Source organism: Boleophthalmus pectinirostris, unplaced genomic scaffold, assembly GCF_026225935.1.
Source record: "Boleophthalmus pectinirostris isolate CB_2022bp ecotype Guang Dong unplaced genomic scaffold, ASM2622593v1 HiC_scaffold_3, whole genome shotgun sequence".
NCBI lineage: Eukaryota > Metazoa > Chordata > Actinopteri > Gobiiformes > Gobiidae > Boleophthalmus > Boleophthalmus pectinirostris.
The window spans coordinates 2,847,909-2,874,560 of NW_026571299.1; the positions used below are offsets into that span (position 1 = coordinate 2,847,909).

Here is a 26,652-nt window from a genome sequence, read left to right on the forward strand (position 1 = left end):
CTACTGTATTTTTCAGAGTATAAGTCGCACCAGACAAAAAATGCGTAATGAAGAAGAAAGAAACATTGCACTTTTTGGGGGAAATGTTTTTTTAATAAAATCAGAGACCAGGAACTGACATTTCCTGTTTAAAGTCAAGTTGTAGTAAAAACAAGAGAAGAAAGAAGAACAGACTGTTAACGTCACATATGAACAGTTCTTCAGATAAACTATAACATAAACAACAGAACAGAACAAGTTTAACCAAACTCTCCATCTCACTCCAAATCACTAAATCCATTCAATTCTTCATCCTCGGTGTCACTTCTGAACAAATCGGCCTCGACCTCCGAAGGTAAACAGAGCGACACAAACTCTTCTGTGTCGCTGTCGTCAGACTCAGCATCAGTTCCAGTTAGAATTATTCAGGTCTTTCTGAATCCCGACAGCATCATTTCGGTGTCACTGAAGTCCAGACTTTGTCCATCCATCCAGTGACTTCAGGAAAGTTTCATGGTGCATCCACATGGTTACCATGAAGCTGTGTCCCCACTTTTCGTCAGTCACTCACTAGTTTCTCACTCACTCCAAACTTTCTTTCTGCTGCTCGATTACTGTTTTCAGCTGCAGATTTCACGAATTGTAGCAAGTGACAGTGATACAGGAGGAACAGGAGCAGCAGATACTGACACACAAGACTAGAGCCTCTCCACGCTTCACTGAAATATTTTAATATGTAAGTCGCAGGAAACATACAAACAACTAGAAAAGCAGTCAGAGAGCGCAGACCTCCGCCAAGGACTACGGTCCCCCTCATATTAATTGTGTTTTCCATAAATATTTGTCTCGTATCTTTCAATTTGGAATATGAAAGAGGATCCCATTGTCCATCCCTGAGTCAAATTTCATGGGGTTTGGTCAATAATTAACCGAGATATTGAGAAACTAAATTTTTGGCCCCATTTACCACAATGTTAACTAAAATTTCAAAGTGATCCAGAATCCAGGATTTCTTCCGGATCAGCCCCAAAATGAAATCAGTTCTTCCTTTTCACATTTCCAACAAATCCTGAAAATTTCATCAAAATCGGTCCATAACTTTTTGAGTTATGTTGCTAACAGACAAACAGACAAACAAACAGACAAACGCCGGCAAAAACATAACCTTCTTGGCGGAGGTAATGAAAAAAGTGCAACTTACAGTCCCAAAAATACGGTACATAATTTATTTAATTACATAAATATACTAAAGCGTGAAAAAGAATGGCACACTACAAGTTCACAAACCTGATGCAATGTGTAGTAGTTTAATTAGAGGGATGCACACACTGATTTTAATGTGATAGCGCTCTGAAGGGGGAGTGACTTAGCGCTAAGGCTGTGCAATTAATTGGATTTTGATCACGATTTTGATTTGTGCGTCAAACGATCTCCAAACTCATATAATCGAAAAGTCAAAATGATAAAGCTTAAGGTTTATTTTGAGATATTGTATTTTGGGTATATTTATTTTGTTTTGGATACATTTATGTTTTTCTAATCCTTATTTCATGTTCGAAGTTTATTTTATTCATTTTACATTTTATAAATCACAAAACTGCTCTAAGGTTCATATTTGTAGCCTATATTTATTTTTAGTTTGAAAGGTTTGCGTAAATTATCAGTAAGTGTTGGAAAAGCGTGGAAAAATAAAACTGAAACTCGGTTAATAGGGTATTTTCAAAACAATTAGAGTTAACATGGTGACCTAAATATGTTTTGTGTTAGAATTTAATACCCATAGAAGTGTAATACTCCCTCTTCTTTAGATTTAATACTAGTTCTATTTTGTCTTTTGTCGTAAGTTTAAGAGTCTGTATTGACCGAATATCAATGAAAGATTACTCAAATAGTTTATACAATTATCTGAACAGTAAATTAGTCACAATTTATTATTTCGCCCAACCCTGTATTTGAACCGATTTAAAGAACGTGAATGGCAGGTTAATCCCCATAATACGACCTTTTTGATACGAGGCTTTTATAAATTTATAATATAAGTACTGCCAGCTTTTGCTTTTCTGAGTGTAATAGAGCGTGAAGTGTTCAGGAGAGTTTGTGTGCGACATTGCGTCCCCCGTCAGTGGTAGAGCGCCCCCTGTCTGTTGCACCCCGCCGTCCCGAAGGCCAAACGCGAACATTGTGGCGGCCGAGCGCTTTCTTCGGAATCAGTCGCCGTTAAAGATTAGACCTACTTATTTTTTTATCAGCACTTGAAACGCACCTTTTTTTTCACGGGCTTTAACAGATGAGGCGAAGATTTCTTGTGGTTAATTAAAGGTGTATTGTGTAACTTTTCTGGTGGAGATATTGCTTTGTCTGGAATGTTTCACAGCAGAGGCGGCGCTACCATTAGGCAAAAGTACACGGCTGCTGAGGGGCCCCCCAAACCTGGAGGGGCCCCCAACCGATTGCCTTCAGTGCCACTAATGGCCGAGGCCTCAGAGCAATTTAATTTTCTCTCAGTATGACATTAAATGAGAGAAGTTTACTCTTAAATAATAATCATAATCATCATACTCTTAAAATAATAATAATCATATGTAATGAATGTAAACAAAAATGTAATTGTACAAGCAAAAAAATAAAACTGCTTCCCATTCTGGTTGTCTAAGGCGACTGAACTAATAAGACAAGTTTCCAATCCACCATAATTCACATAAATAGAGATGTGCATGTCTCAAGAACAAAACAAAAACGCATTATATTGCAATATAGTGGGTGCCCCAAACTCAAGTTTGTCCCCAAATTGCAAACTCCGCCACTGTTTCACAGTACGGCATTAAGCCTTTTCTGTATTCAAGTTAGAAGTTAGATCTGTGGAGAGGCGCCCCCGCTCACAGTCAGAATGCCTGTTTTTATAGGTACAGGGTTCCCACGGTCATGGAAATCAATGTCAAATAAAAGTGTTGCATAAAAGAGTTTCCTCACTCTAAACAAGCAACAAAACTGTAGTCAGGCTGGCGCCGCCTAGTGCCTCCGCTCAATTTCATTTCTCTCCAGCGACTAGGTCAGGAATCAGAATACACTAGACGGTTTGCAAAAACCCCGGAAGTGCGAGTTCAGGCACCAGCCAATCAATGAAGAGCCAGACATTCTGTGCTGGCAACGATTTCCGAGATCGAGGATGTAAAGCCGGAACAAAGAGAATGTTTGGTGAATTTTATCAAGGGGAAAGACGTTATTGTCCTTCTTCCTACGGGATTTGGGAAAAGCTTAATATACCAGTTAGCCCTGTTAACGGCGCATTACATACGTCATGACCAAACAGCAGTGATTGGTTAAATGGTAAAAAGTACCTGCCTACCGTCGAGCAAACGAATCCTAATGCTGCGAGGTCAGACAGTTTGTATGAAGTGAAACTGGCTAACAACACTCTAGCGCTGTAGCAAAATTATTTAGTAAAATATACCAAAAAAATACTCGATAACAGCAGCCCACGATATCAATATTGTGTCAACACATTAAACTATAGAATATATTGATATTTCTGTGTTTTTGCACAGCCTTAATTTGTTTGACATGGTGCGTTTGTGTGCAGAGGATGGAGGGCATGCTGAGCGGCTTCCAGAGCGACCTCTCGTCCATCAGCAGTGAGATCCAGAGCCTCCAGCAGCAGTCCGTGAGCATGAACGTGAGGCTGAAGAACAGGCAGGCCGTGCGCAGCCACCTGAGCCAGCTGGTGGACGAGCTGGTGGTGCCCGGAGCCATGATCAGGTGCCACACAACCCACCGCACACCTACAGACCTGTATCTACTGCACGTTAAAGGTCTTATATTACGCAGAATTTACTCTTGAGGTAAGCAGGAGAAAGTTCTCAGGTGAAGAGGGAGGACATTCTAGAGCTTAGGGGCCACAGCAGAGAAATCTCGACCTCCTTTTGTTTTGAGGCAGGACAGTGGGACGGGCGGAAAGCTGAGAGAGTTTGACGTGACCTTTAACTATAACACTGTATTTATCTTTTCCCGCAGCACGATCCTGGACAGTCCGGTGACAGAGCAGGAATTTTTAGAACAGCTCCACGAACTCAACAACAAGATCAACTTTGCCAAAGAGCTGAGCTTCAGGGAGACGCTGGCCTGTTCAGACATCCAGGACATCGTGGACCGACTCAAACTGAAGGTGAGGACAGGGACAGAAACTCGGGCTCGGTCACTGAATGGTTTATTTTCGAACTTTTTTCACAAATAAACCACGTGGGACTTTAAAGGAAACACAACAGTTGGATGGGTGAGTGGTTTTGGGCTTTGTTCAGTCGTGGTGTATAGGGAAGGTGCTGTCTGGGACGGCTGGATTGTCGCCGTGTTCGCGGTGACTCAGTTGTTCAGTCGTGTCTAGAAGAGTGCGCTCGCTTTTTCGGTTCGTTCCTCCCTTCCGTTCCTCGTCGGCGTGGAGTGATGAGTGTGGCTGTGGGTGTTTTTCGCTGCGCTTCGAGTTTGCGGCTTTGTAGATTACTGAAGTCGTGCTGAGACACTCGAGTGGATTCGTGTATGGGGCGCTCTGGATTGCGGGTCGCGCGGTCGTTTTTTTGATAGGTTTGGAGGCTTAAGAGCGCGGAATAGCGTGGAAAATACAGTAATAAACAAATGTCTCAGGAGGTTTTATGACGTGCATTTCAACCTGGAGAGACTCAGACACTGGAGGTGGTCGAGGCGAGGATGAGGAGAGTGAAGGGGACGATAAAAGCATGTGTCACCTGCAATGGGGGTTTAAATCGGACAGACCGGGCACTGCTGCTTGGACGACGAGGAGGAGTATTTGGAGTGAGGTGATGAACACTGAGGAGCAGGTAAGCCGTGGAGAGACGTTGAGGTAAACGAGAGGGAAGTTAGGTCTTCCAGGCTGAATTTACACTCTCTCCATTTTACGATACAATATTTACTGCAATAATTTGTGGAGGTTAACAAAGGTGTGAATATTCTACTTTTAATTTTAAAAGACTAGAGCTTATTCATTCATTCATTCATTCTTTCATTCATTCATTCATTGGATCTCCATTCGTCTTTACTGGGGTAAAGACTATTCATCCTGGGATCCAAGTTGGCATAATTTACAATAAAACATTCCATTATAATAACAAAAAAGAGTTCACACAAGTTCATACAGTCCTGTTCCATAGTATACTACACTACACTACTACTACTACTACAATTATAGTATAATTAAAGTATAATTATAGTATATCCAGTAAATTACAGTGCATAACTAGTGACTAAATGTAATTAGGTACAATTTCCAATATATTCCCTTAACATTTTTTAAAAACTTGGTTCATGCTTGTGAACAGTTGAGGTTTGGGGGAGCGTGTTCCAGAGCTCTATCGTACGGAAGCCGAGAGGGGTCAAAACAAACGCAAACGCTGCAACAACACAACAAAAAGTCACAACACACCAAAAAAAATCCACAACGGAAATGACAGCGGGACTCTATTTTAATGCAAACGCTGCAACAAATACAAACGCCACAACACAAACGCATAATGATAAAACAATAAATTACTTTTATTTACGTTTCCAACTTCTCCGTTCCTTTACTTTTCACGTTGTAGTTCTTCTTCTTCACTTGCTGCTTGATCGGTCCATCGGAAAATAGAGTCCCGCGGTCACTTCCTCTGTGACTTTTTAATGTGTTGTGGCTTTTTAATGTGTTGCGGCATTTGTGTTTGTGTTGTGGCGTTTGTATTTGTTGCGACGTTTGCATTGAAATAGAGTCCCGCGGTCATTTCCGTTGTGGCTTTTTTTGGTTTGTTGTGGCTTTTTTTGCTGTGTTGTGACTTTTTGTTGTGTTGTCGCATTTGCATTTGTTGCGGCATTTGCGTTTGTTGTGACCCTTCTCGGCTTCCGTATTATCGCTCTGTACAGAACAGTTGTTTTCAGGGTAATAGTCCTGAACAATGGAAGTGTAAAAATGGCCCCGTGAAGCTTGTCTTGTGATAAAACCGTGCCGCTGCAAAGATTCGTTGATGTAATTGACGCCATTGAGTCGATGGGTTGTCTTTAGAGTCTCTAATTAATGTGTCAGATATAATAGGAACGAGCACACTCTGAACATCCGCGCTGTATTTCCACGTAAAGAACAGCAGTGCACGTGCAAGAAACACACAATAGACCAGTGTTTCCCAAACTTTTTTTCTGGGGACTCATATTTTAAAAGTCCCAAACCTTTGCGACCAAAGTCAATAAACGTTATTCATAAATTACAAAAAAGATGGATTTGACCATTATTGAAGATTAATGAGGATATTTTATTGCTGACTGAGTGATTGTGTCTCTGACTAATTAGTTTTACTCAAGTTTTAAACAATGAAAAACAGTCATTGAAGCAGCAGTAAAAGGATCCATAAGTCGCCTGTTTGGACATTAAATGTTGCCCGTTTCTTTTTCTTTTCAATATTCAACTGAACTAGCAACATTGGAACAAAATAGTCAATAAAATAATTTAAAAAGATTAGAAATTATACAAAACACGTCTTAACATTTTGACTTACATGCAGATCGTGATAAGACGACCCAAAAAAAAATCTCTTGCGACCCACCTGAAGGTCGCGACACAGTCTTTGGGAAATAATACAATAGACCATCAAAAGAGTACAGGTGTGTAGTACGGCAGACTGTACGTACGCAGTGTGGACTGTACTGGCGCACCATGGACTGTACAAGCTCAACTCAACGTGGACTGTACTATACTATACTACACATTGACCTTAACGCGGAACACGCTGTCAACTAATCTTTAAACACGCATCAGTCTGACTGTTTGGGGCTGATCATAACTGTAGTTCTGCGTTACCGCCTGCAGATTAGAGCCTCAAGCAGCATTTTATGTCCTCGTCTTGAACCCTATAATTGTCTCACGTGACACAATAACATAATCAGCAGTGTTCCTATTAAACAAAAGACACTTTGTTATTTGTCTAACTAATACATACAAACAATCTTTATGGAAAGTTTTGAACAAATTGCATGTCATGAAAAGTTATAATTTAATTAACTGATTGTTGATAAAGTTATTGTTTTATCGTTGATTAATTGTTAAGAAAATAATCATTAGTTGCAGCCATAAAAAGACTTAACAAGCCTTTGGTTCTGTCTAGGGATGGGCATGATTAATCGATTAATCGATAATTGATCATTAAGAATTTCATTTCGTTGCTGTGCGTAGCGTAGGGTGACCAAACGTCCGTGTCCGGGACAAACAGGTGTGTACATGTGTCTCTGCATCAGAAGGAGCGAGACACAAACAGTGGGTCAGTCTGCAACATGACGAAGCACAAATGCGCATTTAACGATGATTTGTACAAGAAATTCCACGTTTTCCGTTCCGGTCGGGACAAGTGTGAGTCCATGTTTACAGTGTACAAAGCAGCACATATGTTTCTGTGTCCAGTGGGAAAAAGTTTTTCCAGGTGAGAGTCGCTCAATGTCGATGACGAGTCCCCACCCCCTCCCCCGTACGCTGTCCTGGTTTTGACAAACGCAAATATGGTCACACTGACCTGTATTCACCTGAGTCGTGCCGCATCAACGTACAAGAGCTGTTTATTTTCTTCTCTTAGTTTATGCAAATTAGCCATGCGGTTTTAAGTTTCGTTTCTGTGAGACCTGCACAAATCTGCATTCAACACATTATAATGTCAAACGGGCTGATGTGGCTCTAGAGTGGTTACGTTTTTTTATGTCGTAAAGTTGAATCTATTTCTGCAGATTAGTGCAGATAGTAATAATAATGATGATCATTTTAATATAAAAACGTTAATGATTAATTGATTATTGATCATTAATTCTCCCGAGGATCGATTAAGAAAATTTAATTTTCGAATGCCCGTCCCTAGTTACCGCCTGTAGATTAGAGCCTCAAGCAGCATTTTATGTCCTCGTCTTGAACCCTATAATTGTCTCGCATGACACAATCACATAATCAGCAGTGTTCCTATTAAACAAACTACTTTTTATTAGTCTCACTAATAAATACAATAATCTTTATAGAACATTATTTGAACAAATTGCTCTATAAAGTCTTAAGAAGTTATAATTTAATAACAGATTAATAGAAAATAGATGTTAGATTAATCGTTACGAAAATAAAATAAAAGTTGCAGCCATAAAAAAAGACTTGACAAGCCTTTGGTTCCTAAAAGTGCTTAAGGAACCTTTAAACAAAACACAACTCCACGTATGTTTTTGATGAGAAAACAAAATTATAGCAGATCAGAAAATAGAGTAATATGGGCCTAAATAAGTTGAGAGCAGATCAGTTTCAAGCATGTGTGAAAATTAAATTATCCACGTAAATGAGATGTTGCTCATCTGTTTCTACCAAAAGTGTGGTTATATGTATGTACGGGAGTTTTTTATTAGTGATTTTTGCTGGAAAACTTTAAATTTAAATTACTTACAGGCACCTGAATGCATCGTAGCCTTCGTTTACATCTACGCAGTTTTTTGCCTTTGTTAGATTGGGATTGGGAGAGATCTTGGGGTAAAGACAATTTGATTTAGGTTGTTTAGTGCACTCCTGGTTCTCTGTGTATGTAAATTTTTAATTTTATGATGATTATTTATGTTTTGAGTTGTTTTTATTGTGATTTTAATGTTTTTCTTATTCTGTAAAGCACTTTGAAATGCTTTGTGTACGAATTGTGCTGTACAGTTTAGTTTAGTTTAGTTTATTGTACTTATTTAGTGTCATGCACCATTTAATTGGTGCCCAGCCTGCATGGGTTTATAAGACAAATAAAACAATAAGCAGACAGATCACACATCAAACATAAATTGTGTCCTTTTACGGAGGTCCTAGGCTTTCAACACAACCTGAGCCAACTTGAAAACATTACATTTAAACAAATACTTCACTCTCTCCTCATCAGACACAGAAAACCAACAGTAAGACACATTAGACACAACTGACAGCGCAGCACGATACAAAGGACAGTAAAACAGAAAATGCATTTCATTTTCAATGTCCTTTAAGTCGCACAGACACATGCGCTCCTCCTCTGGGACCGAGTGGAAGCGTCCCGTCTCCAAGGCCAGAGGCAGAGTCCCACACCTCAGCTGGGCACATCCTGACCTCTGACCTCTGCTCAGGTTCAGGGTGACACACGGCTCAGGTCCAAGTCAGTCTTTAATTAAGATACACGTTCGTAATTTTGGTTTACATAAAATTTCTTTGTGCCACTTTTGTTTATGCTTATCAAAGTAAATGCTCCTCGTTTGTCTGACACTACAGATGAACTTATTTCTCTACATCACTCACAACAATAAAACCCGTTGAATCACTCTATAAACAAGCTCTAAAAACACTCGACAAAAAACACTAGAGACACCACCATTGTCACATGTTGCAGAAATACAAATTAATGACCTGGGACAAGCTTATTAAATTTAAAAATATCTGTCTAACGTCCAAGATTAAACATGGCTCGGCTCCCCCTTCGCTGAACGACTTTGTTCATTTCAGATCTAGTGAGGGCAGAGTGACCAGAGGAGCATTATTCCTCAGAAAAACTGGATTTGGTCAGTGTGTTTTCTCCGTCAGAGCGGAACTCTGTGCCTGAAGCCAACAGAACATCTCCCTCATTCTCTGCTTTTAAAAAGAATGTGTGAACTCTAAAACTAAAACTTTTATTGTATTTTTGCAATCTTTTGCAATTGTACATTTGTGTAATTTTTGATGTGTAATTTTTAAGTGTATTTTCTTTTAGGATGCCTTTGTGACATCTGGCAAAGGGACTACCGATGCAAATTTGCTCTTATCAGCGAACTCTGACACATTAACATTGTTTTGATGTTGATTAATGTGCATTGTCCCTTTTCAAATAAATAAATAAACCGGAGATCTGCATTCTCAAAAAATTTCTCAGTCTCTCTACTCCAGGACGATTTATGTAACAGACTCCAATTAAATACATGCTTGGTTAATCTTGTGTCTGGCATATTAACCAACCTATTCCACAACCGCAACATATACGAATAAACTTGCCTTGCCTAAACGTAGAGAGTGATTTCTAACACTGTCTCTGTTTTTCCCCTTGTCCGTCGTCTCCAGGCTGTCTCAAAGATCAGAGAGTTTATTCTGCAGAAGATTTACGCCTTCAGGAAACCTATGACCAACTACCAGATCCCCCAGAACACATTACTCAAATACAGGTGAGATTTTGTCTACGTTATTTGAACACGTTTTGGGACAGTTTTGATGCAAACACTTGGTTTTCCCGCAGGTTTTTCTACCAGTTTCTTTTGGCCAACGAGAGGACAGTGGCGAAAGAGATCAGAGACGAATACGTGGACACCATGAGTAAAATCTACTTCAGCTACTTCAAGTCGTACAGTAGCAGACTCCTCAAAGTACAGGTGAGTGAACGAGAAGACGAGGGAGACCCGACGCTTTTTTCAATAGGATAACTCCAAATGTTTTCCATTTTCCATCTATTAAATGCAGTTTTAAGACATTAAAGCTGCAATATCTAACTTTATTCTTGTAAATTAGTTGCATTTTGGTGTTTTAGAATAGAACAGAATGCCTTTTATTGTCACTACTGTCACAGAACAAACATAAACCAGCGCTACAGAGGCAGGATTCTTCAAATATTAAGACCCACTCTCTATAAACTGTGACCACAACATATGTTTATATAAACAACTTGAATTTAAGGATATTTTGGCTTTGCTTGAGCTATATATCCAGGCTGATCCAGAGTTTTACACCACATACAGACTCACAGAAACTTTTACAGGTAGTTCAAACTTTTGGGCAATTTGATATTTCAGTAACACTTTATTTTAGGGTAAACTTATTAACATCTAAATACCTACTAATCAGCATAGTTGTAGATTAATGTAGATTAATTTGTCATTAATTAGTATTTATTCAGCCCTTATTAATGACTAATTCTCCATAAGCTTAGTCTGCTATTAGGTAAACATTTACAAACAGTTTTCTAATAATACACTCATTACACACACTTATTACAGCTCATTAGTGTAACACTAGGCCATTTTTGTCCATGAATTGTTTTGTACAACTACTAGGCCAGGAGCCAGGTCCACTTCTCAGGATGTTTTTTGCTACTTTTTTTTCACTATTATTTCCTGTTATCTTATATTGGGCCATCACAAGTTGATAGGGACAAACCTCAGCTCAGCCCCGTTTGGTCTCAGGGCCCCAAAAAAACACCCTTGTGCTGGACACTCCAGGTTTTCAAGCTTCACCATCTTGTTCTTTTTTCCTCTGGTAGTTTTGGCAGAGCTTGGACTTGGGTTTTGTATCTTTTATCTTTTTTTTTTTTTAACTTCTGTCTGTTCAGTTCTTACTTTTGTACCATTTCAAGCTCTTCGTTGGACTTGGATGACTTGAATTGCAGTATCGCTATACCACGGTTCTCCTTTCACGGTTTCGCTGTTTCGTGAATTTTTTTAGTGGAATTTTGCAAGTTTTTTTTTTCTTACAGTGTATGAACGTGCGTTGTGTTCCTCCCCCTGCGTCCTGATTGGCTGTAGACCGTTGTCAATCAGTCGCCTCCGTGCCGTGTCTCCTGTACAGGATTGAATGTGTTCAGCTTGACAAACATACGTAAATTTACGATCGCTGCAGCGCGATCAGGCGACGGCCGCGCTTACCTCCGTGAGGTGCGGAGCTCTCTGTCAGTCCTTTCTCCTGCGGTCACCTCCGAGCCCGTCCCGATCGTGAGTCCTGGTTCAGTTCTGGTTCAGTTCTGGTTCAGTCCTGGTTTAGTCCTGGTTTAGTCCTGGTTTAGTCCTGGTTTAGTCCTGGTTTAGGCCTGGCTTAGTCCTGGTTTAGTCCTGGTTTAGTCCTGGTTTAGTCCTGGTTTAGGCCTGGTTTAGGCCTGGCTTAGTCCTGGCTTAGTCCTGGCTTAGTCCTGGTTTAGTCCTGGTTTAGGCCTGGTTTAGGCCTGGTTTAGGCCTGGTTTAGTCCTGGCTTAGTCTGGTTTAGTCCTGGTTTAGTCCTGGTTTAGTCCTCCTCTTCAGTCCTGGAATCAGTCCTAAGTTAGTCCTGGTTTAGTCCTGGTTTAGTCCTGGTTTAGTCCTGCTTTCGTCCTCTTCTTCAGTCATGGAATCAATCCTGGGTTAGTCCTGGTTTAGTCTTGGTTTAGTCCTGGTTCAGTCCTGGTTTAGTCCTCCTCTTCAGTCCTGGAATCAGTCCTAAGTTAGTCCTGGTTTAGTCTCAGTTCAGTCTGTGGCGCAAATGTTTGATAAAATCTTGGGGCTCCATTACGTAAAAAATTGAATCTTCGGTTCGAAAATAACAAAAGGACGACAGCAGCAAGTTTTAAGAAGGATGTTAAAAGTGTTGTCCTGTGTGAGAAAAGTGTATAAAGTTTGTGCTGAGGGGTTTTACAGACTTAAAACAGATATAATAATTGTAAAATATAAAGTTGACTACTATCGCGGGTTATTTTTAAAACGTAACCCCCGCGATAAACGAGAGACCACTGTAACTGGAAAAATGAGGGTGTTCTAAAACTTTTGACAGGTAGTTTACGTTGATTATGTAACAACATACTGATATCTTAAAATCAGTCACCACAATGATCAAAGCCAGTGTGTTATTTTGTTATCTGCTATGCCTTTATCAGCTTGTTAAACCAAATCGCAAATGCGAGGAAACCCAAAATACACACCACAATGACACAGCGATAAATGTTACCAAACTCAGCTATGTAAAAACTTCAGAATGCGCAATCGAGCTAATTACTCACCGTTTTAATGATACTCTTAACGTCAACAACATATTTTCCTACTGTTGCACAATCCCTTGGCACCGTGAGATGAGCCAACAGGAGCCCAGTACCCCCTAATGGCCAAGGCTAGTACTGCACCCATTGTTTACCGGGCACAAAAAAAAAACACACCGACTGTTGAATCCACCTGACCACGCCAGAATTACACCCTTTTCTGTTTATGTCCTATTATTTCAATTAAAAAGGTGTAGTTATTACACAGAGACACCACACGCCCATGTACTAAGAAGCGAGACAAAAGAGCGTTTTCAATTTGTATCGCTGTAATTATAAGGGACATGCAGAGCTGCGCCGTGATGCATTGTGACTCACGCGGGCAACACCGTAACGTGCCCAGCGGACAAGAATGCGACTGTGACAAAGCGTCATAAAACAAGGCCTAAGGTCGAGGCATTTACACTTAATCTGGAATGATTCACAAGGAAATTATTTGGACACAAGAGTTCACACATTACAACATAGATTATCATAAAAACTTATAAAAGTGGTGATAATAAATTCAAAATAAGCAGCAAGAATGGAAAGAACTGGGGTGCATTTGCAACACTTTACAGTTTGATCAGATTTGCACGAGCCAAAATGACAAAATACAATATAAGATCTAAGACCAATAAATGCACTGACAGGATTTTGAATGTTAAAACCTCATATGAGGACATTTACATTTTTGTCTCTTAGCACCATGATACGACATTTTTTTGAACTTTGTGACCTGTTAGCCGCTCCATATTCTGGTAATATCACAACTAGGGCTGAGTATCATTAAGAAGTTGCCGATACGATACATAGAACACGATACGATACATATCTCGATACAGTGCACTTTCGATTCAGTACAATATATTTCAAATCGTTTTTATGTGGTTCAATTAAAAAATAGGGATGTAACAATAATCAAAATATCCTTATATCGTCAAAAGTCTCATAATAATATCTGGACCATCACAATATATCGAATTACAAGTCTCTTCACTTAAATTAACAGTTATTGTGCAGCAATAACTAAAAAAAACAGAGGGAACTACATAGACCATGATCCTTTGCTCCGTTTTGGTGCAAACTACATGAAGAAATAACAGTTCTAAGCACTTTGAAATTTTGTCAAGGCTTTTTAAAACAAAAAAGTAGCATATTCACTATTTTGTTCGCCTCCACAAAATATTGCAGTAAATATCGTACCTTGAGATGTATATCGTGAAAATATCGTACCATGAAATTTGGATATTGTTACATCCCTAATAAAAAAATAAAGGCTAAATTATGGCCGTGACTACTAAAAGTCTTTGTTAAACCACTTCTTGTGCAAAGTTCATATGAAACACAAACATTTTAATCCTCAAAACAGTGAAAATGTCAAATGTGTCGCATAAACATGTTTCATTCCTCTAAACGAGCGACAAAACTGTAGCACTGTAACAAAATAATTTAGTCAAATATACCAAAAAATACTCTTGGCGATATATCGATACAGCAGCCCACAATATCAATACTGTATCATCACATTAAATGATACGATATATCGATATTTTTATATTTCTACACACCCCTAATCACAACATTACACCAATTTCAGTCAAAGAAAAATGGCGGGAATATCAACAAGCAGCTTCCAAAAGAAAAAAAATGCAAGATAAAGTTTATATCCAAATTTTATGAATGAAACCAATGTATTTATGTACAATAATGTCTCTGTCTTCATTTGGCATTTAAACGTGACACATTTTAGTCATCACATCAGACTAGAGCGTCAGGAAATGTCATGTCCTCATTTGACGACATTGTTGTTTGCTGCCATTAGGCCAGTTAATAAGCAGCAGTAATGTGTCCTACCACAATTATGCAGATGACACTCAGATCTACGTCTCTGTGGCAGCAGGAGACTATGGACCAGTGGAGTCACTCTGCCACTGCGTCCAACAGATCAGTGTGTGGAGGCAAAACAACTTTCTCCAGCTAAACTCTGACAAGACTGAAGTCATAGTGTTTGGTCCACAGAAACAAAGGGACAGTGTCAGCATCACCTCCAGTCTCTCTCTCTAAAACCTTCAAATCAGGCAAGAAATCTAGGGGTAATAATGGACTCAGACTTGAACTTTAACAGCCACATCAAATCAATAACATCTGCAGCCTTTTACCATCTAAAAAACAGAGCAAAAATCAAAGGTTTACTGTCTAAATCAGACTTGGAGAAACTTATCCATGCGTTTGTCTCCAGTAGGTTAGATACTGTAATGTTCTGCTCACTGGTCTCTCCAAACGAGCTGTGAGACGCTGCAGCAGAACATCCAGAACATCCAGAACGCTGCAGCTCGGGTCCTGACTCGAACTAGGAAAGTACGAGCACATAAGTCCTGTGCTCAGGTCTCTGCACTGGCTCCTGTGGCTCAGAGACTTTAAAGCAGCTCTGCTTGTACAATTGTCTCTCCATGGCCGAGCACCAAAGTCCATCTGTGACATGTTAGTGTCATATGAACATCTCACACTCTGAGGAGCTCAGGGACCAACTCCTGCTGGTGCCCAGAGTCACGACTAAACAAGGGGAGTCAGAGTTTCAGGTTCATGCAGCTAAAACCTGGAACAGTCTGAACATGTGAGACAGACTCTTCTGTGACGCTGTTTAAATCCAGACTCAAAACATTTCTGTTTAACTGTGCAAATAACTGAAAGGTTTTCATTCCGCACTCTTCTCTCCAATTTATGTCTCTCTTTTTTAATTTTAATCTTCATGATTATTTATGTTTTGATTTGTTTTTATTATGATTTTAATGTATTTCTTATTCTGTAAAGCACTTTGAATTACTTTGTGTACGAATTGTGCTGTACAAATAAACTTGATGATGATGATGATGATGAATATTTAGGTGAGTTTACTCGTGTTGTAGTTGAGACTGCACTAATCGAGACCAAGACCTGTCCAAGACCACAGGGTCCCAAGACCAGGACAAGACCAAGACAAGACCAAGACTTTTAAAGGCTGAAACCGCTGAAACCAAGACAAGACCGAGACCAAATGTGCTCAAGTCCGAGACGAGACCAAGACCATAAAAAAGCGGTCTTGAGGCTGGTCACGAGACCAAGACCGGTCTACAACACTAGAATTTACAGTTGTAAATAGTTAGTACATGTGCTTAATCCTTTAAGTATGAATCACGCTTTTGATTTTAATTAAGTGAAAAGCTAGACGGTGTTTAGGTTTTTGTCATTAACTCGTTTAATTACAGAAGCTTTGTGCGGACAGAAACGGGAGGGCGGCGCACATTGAGCTTGTGGCTATTTACGGAGGGTTTGCACGTTCTCCCCGCGCCACTAAAATGCGGCGCCCTCCTCTGAAAGAAATTCTTTAAAGGCGCATTGTGTAACTTTTCTTGTCTGTCACCTGCCACCACAGTATGACATTATTAAACTGTTCTACTTTACATTTATTCAATTATAGATGATTTTATAGCTCAAAAATATCATGAAAAACTGAAAAACAAGCATTCTGGCTGTGAAAATAACATTTAACGACGGACCCTTCACCAGAAAAGTTACACAATGCATCTTTAAACTTAAACTTAGTGTTGCTGCTTAAATAAATCAGTATGAAAAGAAAGTGACAGTTTCGTTTCACATGGTTAGACTCAGTAATTAAAGAGATTTTATAAACCAGGGCCAAGATTTGTACATTTTTGGGTCGTTGAACTTTGATTTTAATCGGAAACTCTTAAATGTTCGTCTTTTCTTTTCAGTACGAAGAGGTGGCGGACAAGGACGACCTGATGGGAGTGGAGGACACGGCCAAGAAAGATATCCTTTTAAACTACAGGAAAAACTGAGCTGATGTAGGTCCTTTGGCTCAGTGTTTGGGCAGAGTCAGAGCCGGACCGGGCGGGTAAGACTGGAATCAGGAATGGTTCTTGTAGATTTATAGATGTATTTATTTGTTTTTCGATTAACAGTACCTTTGGCTTGGACAGAAAAAGAAGATGTAGTTCAAAAAAGCTTACAAAGTTTACAACGACCATTAAAGTCTTACATACGATGAGTAAAAATAGAAGCCAAAATGGTGAAATGGAACCTCACTACGTTATTTTTAGAGACGGGCTTTCCATAAAATTTTCTTAATCAATTGTTGGGGGAATTAACGATCGATTTTTGATTAATCATTGATGTAATGTAATGCAGCTTGTAGTATTACTGCAGTATTACTATTACTGCAGCTTGTACTTTTACTGCAACTTGTAGTATTACTGCAGCTTGTACTTTTACTGCAACTTGTAGTATTACTGCAGCTTGTACTTTTACTGCAACTTGTAGTATTACTGCAGCTTGTAGTATTACTGCAACTTGTAGTATTACTGCAGCTTGTACTTTTACTGCAACTTGTAGTATTACTGCAGCTTGTAGTATTACTGCAGCTTGTAGTATTACTGCAGCTTGTACTTTTACTGCAACTTGTAGTATTACTGCAGCTTGTACTTTTACTGCAACTTGTAGTATTACTGCAGCTTGTAGTATTACTGCAGCTTGTACTATTACTGCAGCTTGTACTATTACTGCAGCTTGTACTTTTACTGCAACTTGTAGTATTACTGCAACTTGTACTATTACTGCAGCTTGTAGTATTATTGCAGCTTGTACTATTACTGCAGCTTGTACTATTACTGCAGCTTGTACTTTTACTGCAACTTGTAGTATTACTGCAGCTTGTACTTTTACTGCAACTTGTAGTATTACTGCAACTTGTAGTATTACTGCAGCTTGTAGTATTACTGCAGCTTGTACTTTTACTGCAACTTGTAGTATTACTGCAACTTGTACTATTACTGCAGCTTGTAGTATTACTGCAACTTGTACTATTACTGCAACTTGTAGTATTATTGCAACTTGTACTATTACTGCAGCTTGTAGTATTACTGCAACTTGTACTGTTCCTGCAGCTTGTACTGTTCCTGCAGCTTGTACTGTTACTGCAGCTTGTAGTATTACTGCAGTATTACTATTACTGCAGCTTGTAGTATTACTGCACCTTGTACCATTACTGCAGCTTGTAGTATTACTGCTATGACTGCTACTTCTAGCACTACGTAATTGAGGAGCACAGTAATCCAGGTCTATTAGTTTACTCTTTCGAAACAATTCAAAGTAAAATGTTTATTCCAGTGTTTTTATGTTCTAAAGCTGCTATTAAAGGTACATTGTGTAACTTTTCTGGAGGAGGCTCCGTCGTCAAAGGCTTTTCTCTACCAAACTAAGACCTAGTTACGGGTAAGGTCTGTGGAGAGGCGACCCCGCTCACAGTCAGAATGCCAGTTTTTCGAGGTATTTTTGAGCCGTAAAACCACCTGTAATTGAATAAATGTAAAGTAGATACTGTGGAACATTCCAGGCAGAGCATTGACGTATCCATAGAAACAAGCAGGTGACGGACCTCCCACACAGAAATTTACAGTGCGTCTTTTTAAATATTCCATTTTGTAATCGCTTGTTTCCGAAGCCTGACCTTATTATGCAATGGTTTAATAGCTTAGATATTTGGCAGCGTAAACAAAAGCTTGTGTAACATCCCTAATTGTTGGCTACTATTTCTGGATTCTGAAAACAGACAAGAGACAATGGCCGTCCGTGTGACTGTGTTATCCTTCTTTGAAATTAATTAGAATTTTATTTCATCGGTTACTTAATACCGTGTTCAGAAGGGCAAGGCCTTGTAGTACAAAGTGCAGAGCTGGCTACACTACACACTACACTCCAGATTTTACTTAAAAGAATCTTGTTTACTCTTTTCTAGTTTTGTAATTTTTGTTTTAAATTTATTCTTTTATTTGGATGTGTGTGCAGATGTAATCCCATGGCTGTTACCTGGCAACCGTCATGTAAACAAGGGCCAAAACAAACAAACAAACAAACAAAAAAAGATGGAAACAACAACAAACAACAAAAACAACAGCAAACAACAACAAAAGCAAACAACAGACAAACAAACAACAACAGAAAACAACAAATAACAACAACAAACAAACAAAAACAAACAACAAATAACAACAACAATAAACAACAATCAAACAACAACAAACAACAACAGCAACAAACAACAACAAACAAAAACAACAAACAAAAAACAACAACAAGAACAAATAACAACCAAAACAAACAACCAAAATAACCAACAACAAACAACAACACACAAACAACAATAAACAACAACAGCAAAAAACAAACAACAAACAACAACCAACACAAACACCAAAACAACAACCAACAACAACAAAAAACAATAACAAACAACAACAACACGCAAACAACACACAAATAACAACAAAAAACAACAACAAACAATAAAAAACAACAACGAAAACAAACAACCAACAACAACGACCAACAACAACAAAAAACAACAACAAACAAACAACAACAGCAAACAACAACAACTCATTAAATCAATGTTAAAACTGTCAGAAAAATGGCTTCTTTGTGCTTAAATTGTCTCTAAATTTAGGTGGATTTTTTTCCGTTTTGATTGTAGAGAGATTCTGTTTTTGAATTTTTACTTTTACTGTTTAAAAAAACCCCAAAATGTCCTATATTATGTAAAATTAATTCCTGTGAGCTTTAAGTCATGTTATAATATTCTTAACTCATTTAAAAACAGACCCGAGTTGTGTTTTGTTTCATTCACACATGTTTGAGTAACACTTTATTATAAGTGTGTCTACATCTCCAATGCTCAAAATGCTCTGTTCCACGTTTTGATGTCATTTAGTGGAATACTTTTCAAGTGAACATCGACCTTTTTACGTTTACTTTTGTTTAATAGAGATGTGTTTTGGAACATATTCTGACGCATGTTGCAGTCAGAATATAGTTCCTGAATGCTTAAAAAAAATACTTTCACGCAGATTTGCATTTGAATTATAGATTTAAAATGATACAGGAACCAGAACAAGCTTTAGATTTGTTACACAGTTTTGTTTTGCAATGCATTTCCTGCCAGTAATTAATCCTCACCCACACGGCCTGATGAACGTGTGTGTGTGTGTGTGTGCGTGTGCGTGTGTGTGAGAGTGTGTGAGTGTGTTGGGGGCGGTCAGAGGAGGCGACGGTGCAGATTGGCAGCCTCGCTTCCATCAGTCTGTTCCAGGGCAGCTGTGGCTACAGTAGGAGTTTAACACCACCTAGTGTGAAGTGACGGATAATGCTCCAAACTGTAAAACGTCCTGAAAAGAGGTGTATAAGATTCATGGTATTATTATTATTATTATTATTATTATTAGTAGTAGTAGTAGTAGTAGTAGTTAGTAGTAGTAGTAGTAGTAGTAGTAGTAGTAGTAGTAGTAGTAGTAGTAGTAGTAGTAGTAGTAGTAGTAGTAGTAGTAGTAGTAGTAGTAGTAGTAGTAGTAGTAGTAGTAGTAGTAGTAGTAGTAGTAGTAGTAGTAGTAGTAGTAGTAGTAGTAGTAGTAGTAGTAGTAGTAGTAGTAGTAGGTAGTAGTAGTAGTAGTAGTAGTAGTAGTAGTAGTAGTAGTAGTAGTAGTAGTAGTAGTAGTAGTAGTAGTAGTTAGTAGTAGTAGTAGTTAGTAGGTAGTAGTAGTAGTAGTAGTAGTAGTAGTAGTAGTAGTAGTAGTAGTAGTAGTAGTAGTAGTAGTAGTAGTAGTAGTAGTAGTAGTAGTAGTAGTAGTAGTAGTAGTAGTAGTAGTAGTAGTAGTAGTAGTAGTAGTAGTTAGTAGTAGTAGTAGTAGTAGTAGTAGTAGTAGTAGTAGTAGTAGTAGTAGTAGTAGTAGTAGTAGTAGTAGGTAGTAGTAGTAGTAGTAGTAGTAGTAGTAGTAGTAGTAGTAGGTAGTAGGCGGTAGTAGTAGTTCGTATTAGTAGGTAGTAGTAGTAGTTAGTAGTAGTATGTAGTGGTAGAAGTAGGTAGTAGTAGGTAGAAGTAGTAGTAGTAGCAGTAGCAGTGGAAGTAGTAGTAGTAAGTAGTAGTGGTGGTAGCAGTAGTAGGAGGTGGTGGTTGTAGTCATTAGTAGTAGTTAGTTATAGTAGTTAGTACTAGTAGTACTATTATTATTATCATTATTAGTATCATTATTGTTATTATTATTATCATGACTAATTGGGGATGGAAAAATCACACATGAAGCTCACCACAGACTGTGTTTTTCTTTTTTAATTATCTGCATTTTGGACCCAAAATTATGTAAAGTACCACTGTATATTCTTTTGATTTTACTAAAATAACTGCACCTGCATACACTTACTCAAAATTAGTATTTAGAATACATATTGTTGGTACATGTATTCACTTACTTCCCAACACTGATTACAACATGACATCACAAAGTGGAACAGAGTGTTTTCTGCTGAAACGAAACACAACTATGTGTTATATCAGAGATCAGAAAATAGAGCGATATGGACCCTTTAACAACAACTAGAACGCTAACCTGATTATCAGACAATAAAACGCTTCATCATTACAGGATTCCCACGGTCATGGAAATCCTGGAAAAGTCGTGGAAATTTTAGTATCTCTTTCACACAACTCCAGCGTTCCGTTTATTTTTCATTAGGATATTCTGATTATTTCTGAACGTCTGCGCCTTTTGTTTAAAAGAGACGACAGTAAATGCACTGACAGGATTTTGAATGTTAAACTATAATCCCAAACCATAAGATGAGTTCACATTTCATATTTAGCCCTAAAAGTCTGATCAATTCTACACATGTAGGTGTCGTAAAGTCATTGAAAATTCACTTTAGATCATGAAAAGTTTTGAAATTTTGTCACTGAAAAAGAACCCTGTAATTAGATATAAACAGTACATGGCAGATTTAGTTTGACCTCAAGAGCAAAAAATAATACAATATATCTGTACGGGAGCAGGAGAAATCCATGGGGAAAATTTGGATACAGGGACTTTAATTTCCCTCCGAGGTTTTGTCTCCATTCTCTCTCCAAAAAACAATTTCTTGAGACAGAAAGTAATTCATTTCTTTTGTTGTTTACAGATGTTTGTGTGGTCTCTGTTATTTACAATACTTCAAACTTTTCTCTGCAGCTTACAGCGCTTTTGACAGATTCATTTACTTCTCTAATTCTGACTCAATTTGTGAAGAAACATAAAAAAAAAAAGAAGTTATAAAATACAGAAAGTAGCGGTGAGTTCAAAAACAGAATCCCTCTACTTATGTCATCAAGTGTCAGGGACAATTTACGCACGCGGAAGCCATTTTTCTGACACCGAGTTGACAAAAAAAATTACGTGTTTTTGTCCTTGTTTACATTACGGTTGCTAGGTAACGGCTCCGGAAGTGCTGCCCGTGTCCAAAAAAACGTAAAAGTAAAACGAAAACCACCAAAAAAAAAGAAAAAAAACAAAAAAATTGACAAAACTAGGCAAGGTTTCGCTCTGCAAATCTTCCTATTTTCATGTTAATTACTTTTTAGAGAAATTAGTGTAACCTGTCGTATGAACTTTGAAGTAAGGCACTTGAAGTAGGACAAGAATAATAAGCCGTATTGTGATTTTAAGGCCTTTTGTGTTGGATGTGCCTTAGCCGGACATTTGTCATGTGGGGATTATGTGGGATTAGCGTCAAGAATCACATACAAGAATAGGTTTTCATCCGCTAATTCTAATTTGACATCAGCAATTTATAACATCCATCGTTTTCGCCGCTCAAACCGATACTGATACTGTGGATTTGAACTCGCGTTACGTAAATTTTTCATCCTCTAAATGCTTTTCTAAGATGGAAATGTTATTGCTTTGTCCAGAATGCTTCACACTATGGCATTAAATGTTTCTTTTTTTTTTTCCAAGGAGACCAAATCAGACCAAGTTACAGGCCAGATCTGTGGAGAGGCGACCCCGCTCAGAGTCAGCATGCTTGTTTTTGAGGTATTTTTTTTTTTTAAAGCTATAAAATGAATAAATGTAAGGTAGTTGAGGAAGTTTAATGTCATATTGTGGAACATCACAGGCAGAGCAATGACGTCTCCATAGAAACAAGCAGGTGATGGACTGGAAAAGTTGCGCAATTCACATTTAAACATCTGCCGAAATCAAACAATACTAGGGATGGGCATTCGATTAAATTTTCTTTATCGATCGTCGGAAGAATTAACGATCGATTTTTGATTAATCATTAACGTTTTTATATTAAAAGTATCATCATTATTATTACTATTATTAATATGCTTTTTTTTTTTTTACTTTACGACATATAAACCATAATCACTCTAGAGCAGGCATGTCCAAACTATAGCCCAGGGGCCAAATGCGGCCCTCAGACATATTTTTCTTGGCCCTCAGACTTCCAGGTGAATTGGCCCAAATTACCTTATAGCATTTAAAAATTTACTTCTTACTTTTTTGAAAATCTACCTTGATAAAGCGAATATTTAATATTTAGTGTGTGGTTTTAAGGATCTTAGCATGAATAAAGACTGATGGATCATTCTAACGTGTTAAACATAGGGGTGTCAAATTATCGCGTTAATTGCGATTAATTAATTACAGTCATATTTAGCGCATTATGTTTTTTAATCGCGTTAATCTTATTTTTAATCTCTAACTTTAGTGTTTCTGTATGCGAGTTGCTTTATTATAAAACCTGTTTTTATGTGTTGTTGGGACAACAACACACACACACAAAAACACATTTATAAATTTTTTTTCACAATGGACGAGGTCGAAGAGCCAGTAGAACAGAGGCAGCAGTGCACAGGTAAAAACGCATTTGTGTCTTGGAAATTATTCTGCCGACGTGAAATATAAAAGAAAATAACAAATAATAAAATCGCCTACAACTTAAATGTCACTGGTGAAAACAACCTGCATAGACTCATGATGTCTGCACTACTGTCCTATAGTGACCTGCCACATGAGGGGACACGCACACAAACACACACAAAACACACACAAACACACACAAACAAACACACACACAAACACACACAAACACACACAAACACACACAAACACACACCTTCATCATCGTCATTAACCTGAGAACGCGCGGACCACGTTTCCTTCCGTAGACACTGCGCGGACACCGACGTGCTCCCGTGAGCCGCGTGTGGATCGTGTTTTCTCGCTACGCTGCGTAAACCCAGTCCAGGACTAAACCAGGTCTAAACCAGGACTAAACCAGGACTAAACCAGAACTAAAACCAAAACTAAAACCAGGTCTAAACCAGGTCTAAACCAGAACTAAACCAGGACTAAACCAGAAATAACACCAGGACTAAAACAGGATTAATCCATTCCAGGACTAAACTAGGACTAAAGTAGGACTAAATCAGGTCTAAACCAGGACTCATATATAAAGCATTTCTCTATCAATAATATTTTTAATATGGTTAAGGAAAGACTGGACTTTTTATTGTCTTTAAGTCGACAAAAGTTATTATGTTCAGATTTCCTCGTCTTTGCTACTTTACAGCAAACAGTTTCTTATTCATGGAGACTTGGGCTCAACAGCCAAATTGGAGAGATTTGTTAAACAATAAATGACTTTATAAAGTCACTTTTTTAAATCTATATCAGTCTTTTGATCTGCCACAATAATGTAATAATGAATTTAAATGAAAATACCTCAAATTGAAGGCTTTTCTCAGCAATTTTTAGGTGAGATTAAAATGAGATTAATTAGATTAATTAATTACAGATCATAATTAATTAATCTCTCAATTTTTTCAATCGCATGACAACACTAGTTAAACATGCACATATTTCAATTATTCACTGTACTGAGCATCAGTCTATGGCCCTCGATCGACCTCTGCTTCATCTGTGTTTAGATGTGTGGCCCTTGATGAAAAAAGTTTGGACACCCCTAATCTAGAGCCACATCAGCCCGTTTGACATTATAATGTGTTTAATGCAGCTTTGTGCAGGTCTCACAGAAACAAAGAAAAGCGCTGATGCGATTCAGCTTCTGTGGGAACAAAGGGCACGATTCTCTGGAAAATGAGTGTTCTCTCTGTGACAGAGGGGTGATGATGAGTCTGTTCTGTGTGTGTCGCGTTGGAGATAGTTCATGTTTTTAAAGATCGTACATGTGCAGGTTTAGTGCAGCTCTTTATGTTGCAACTATGTAACTGGGATACTGCGTTTACATGCACCGTGACGAAACCAGGACACTGATGTTCATGTAAACACACTCACTGAGTGGTACAGTGTCTCCGAGGAGGAGCCAGAGCCCCAACGTGGGACTGTAAGGACACAACTCCAGTTTGTGTCAGATGCAGCTTCATCTCTACGCACAGCAACCTACATTCAGTTTGTCTATTAAAAACAAACGTAATCGACAAAATTCTTAATGATTACAATTATCAATTAGTCGACTAATCATGCCCATCCCTAAATGATACCAGTACAAACATTGAAACCGGTTTTATTTCCTTAAAATAAAAAGAATGAGAACTTCGCCCATCAATTCCTAGAGACGGGTGCGGCGGAGGAAAACATAGAGAAAAATCCCGCACACCGTCTTTACTTGCAAATTGTGAAATTTATTAGGACAAACCGTGCAACGTTTCGGCACTAGGCTTTCGTCAGGCAAACAGCAAAATAAAAAAAAATAAATAAAAAAGACAAATCTGATCCAAATGTGTTTATTATCACTCCGATAACAACTAGGGATGTAACAATAACCAAAATATCGTGTTATTGTTTCGTCAAAACACTCAAAATAATATCGAGAGCTGTCACAACATATTGAATTACAAGTTTTTTTTTTATTAAATGCATTTTTTTTTTAGTAGAAAAACTAAAAAAACATCGTGAACTACATATCCCATGATTCATTTCAGTGCAGACAACATGGAAAAATATGGTTTTTACTTTAATTCTTGGGACTATGATGGAAATAATTCACACCTAAGTCTTGTCAAGGTATTTTAAATGCAAAAAATATCGCAATAAATATCGTACCGTGACATTTGAATATCATTACATCCCTAGTATCAACAGAACAGCTTTGCACAAATAGAAATTCAAATACTTTGAGACTTTCTTTGTCAAATATGACCTTAAATTGTCTAATTGCTTTACTTTTTACATTTTAATTGTCCACTAATGACAGCTGGACAGATAATTGGAAGCGGATATCCTACGCCAAACGTTAAATTGGAGCATCCCTAATTAACTCGTTTAATTTTGCCGTTGTGTCTTTATATTTTGTTAAATTTAAAGATCATCTATTTATATCTGCTCCTTTCTCAATTGTTCTCGTTTCCGGTGTGACGAGTTCCAGTCCTAAATCCTCCGCCGAAGCTGAGGCATTACGCACACAATTCTTAATGACATGTTTGCTCTATTGAAAAATATAAGGAAACGACGAGAAACGCCCAAGAATTTATGACGGGCTCAGTTGTTTTTTTGTTTGACATAATCGAGCCCGTCCCGCCCCGTCCCGCCCCTCACAGTGATCACGAGTGAATAGGGCGAGTAATTGCTGCATTAATTGCGGCCAACGCCCCGCCTAACAATGGAACAACATACGATAATTGTTGCTAATTAAACCCAAATATGTTTTTGTAACCAGCAGCGGCCGGGCGAGTTACGGAGCCGTCCTGCGCCATTGCACAACCTTTGAACTTTTCCCACACTGAGCCGTTCGGTTTTGATTTCCTGTAACCCCGAGCATTCCAGGCCCACACATCTGTTTACTTAGATCCTCTGTGTCATGCTGGGTGTGTTCTATATGTATCTCTACGCCGCAATGTTCAGCAGTTACCATGGAGATGAAGTATTGGCAAACACTGCAATGACAATGCAAAAAAAGAACAAAAAAACAAAACAAATGGATTTAAACACGTTTTTAAGAGGCTGTGATCATAGGACTGCTATATATATATAGATAGATATAGATATATGTGTGTGATATATATATATAT

At 38.3% G+C, this 26,652-nt stretch overlaps 1 protein-coding gene across 1 annotated transcript in view; it reads left to right on the plus strand.

Moving 5' to 3' along the window:
* Nucleotides 1-26,652, plus strand: part of vps52 (VPS52 subunit of GARP complex) — a 68,861-nt gene that overhangs the window by 14,610 nt on the left and 27,599 nt on the right. The window contains exons 6-10 of the mRNA XM_020934459.2: nucleotides 3,560-3,735; nucleotides 3,991-4,141; nucleotides 10,067-10,167; nucleotides 10,239-10,371; nucleotides 16,508-16,563. Of these exons, the coding sequence (XP_020790118.1) occupies nucleotides 3,560-3,735; nucleotides 3,991-4,141; nucleotides 10,067-10,167; nucleotides 10,239-10,371; nucleotides 16,508-16,563 (617 nt within the window). The remainder of the gene's footprint in view (nucleotides 1-3,559; nucleotides 3,736-3,990; nucleotides 4,142-10,066; nucleotides 10,168-10,238; nucleotides 10,372-16,507; nucleotides 16,564-26,652) is intronic.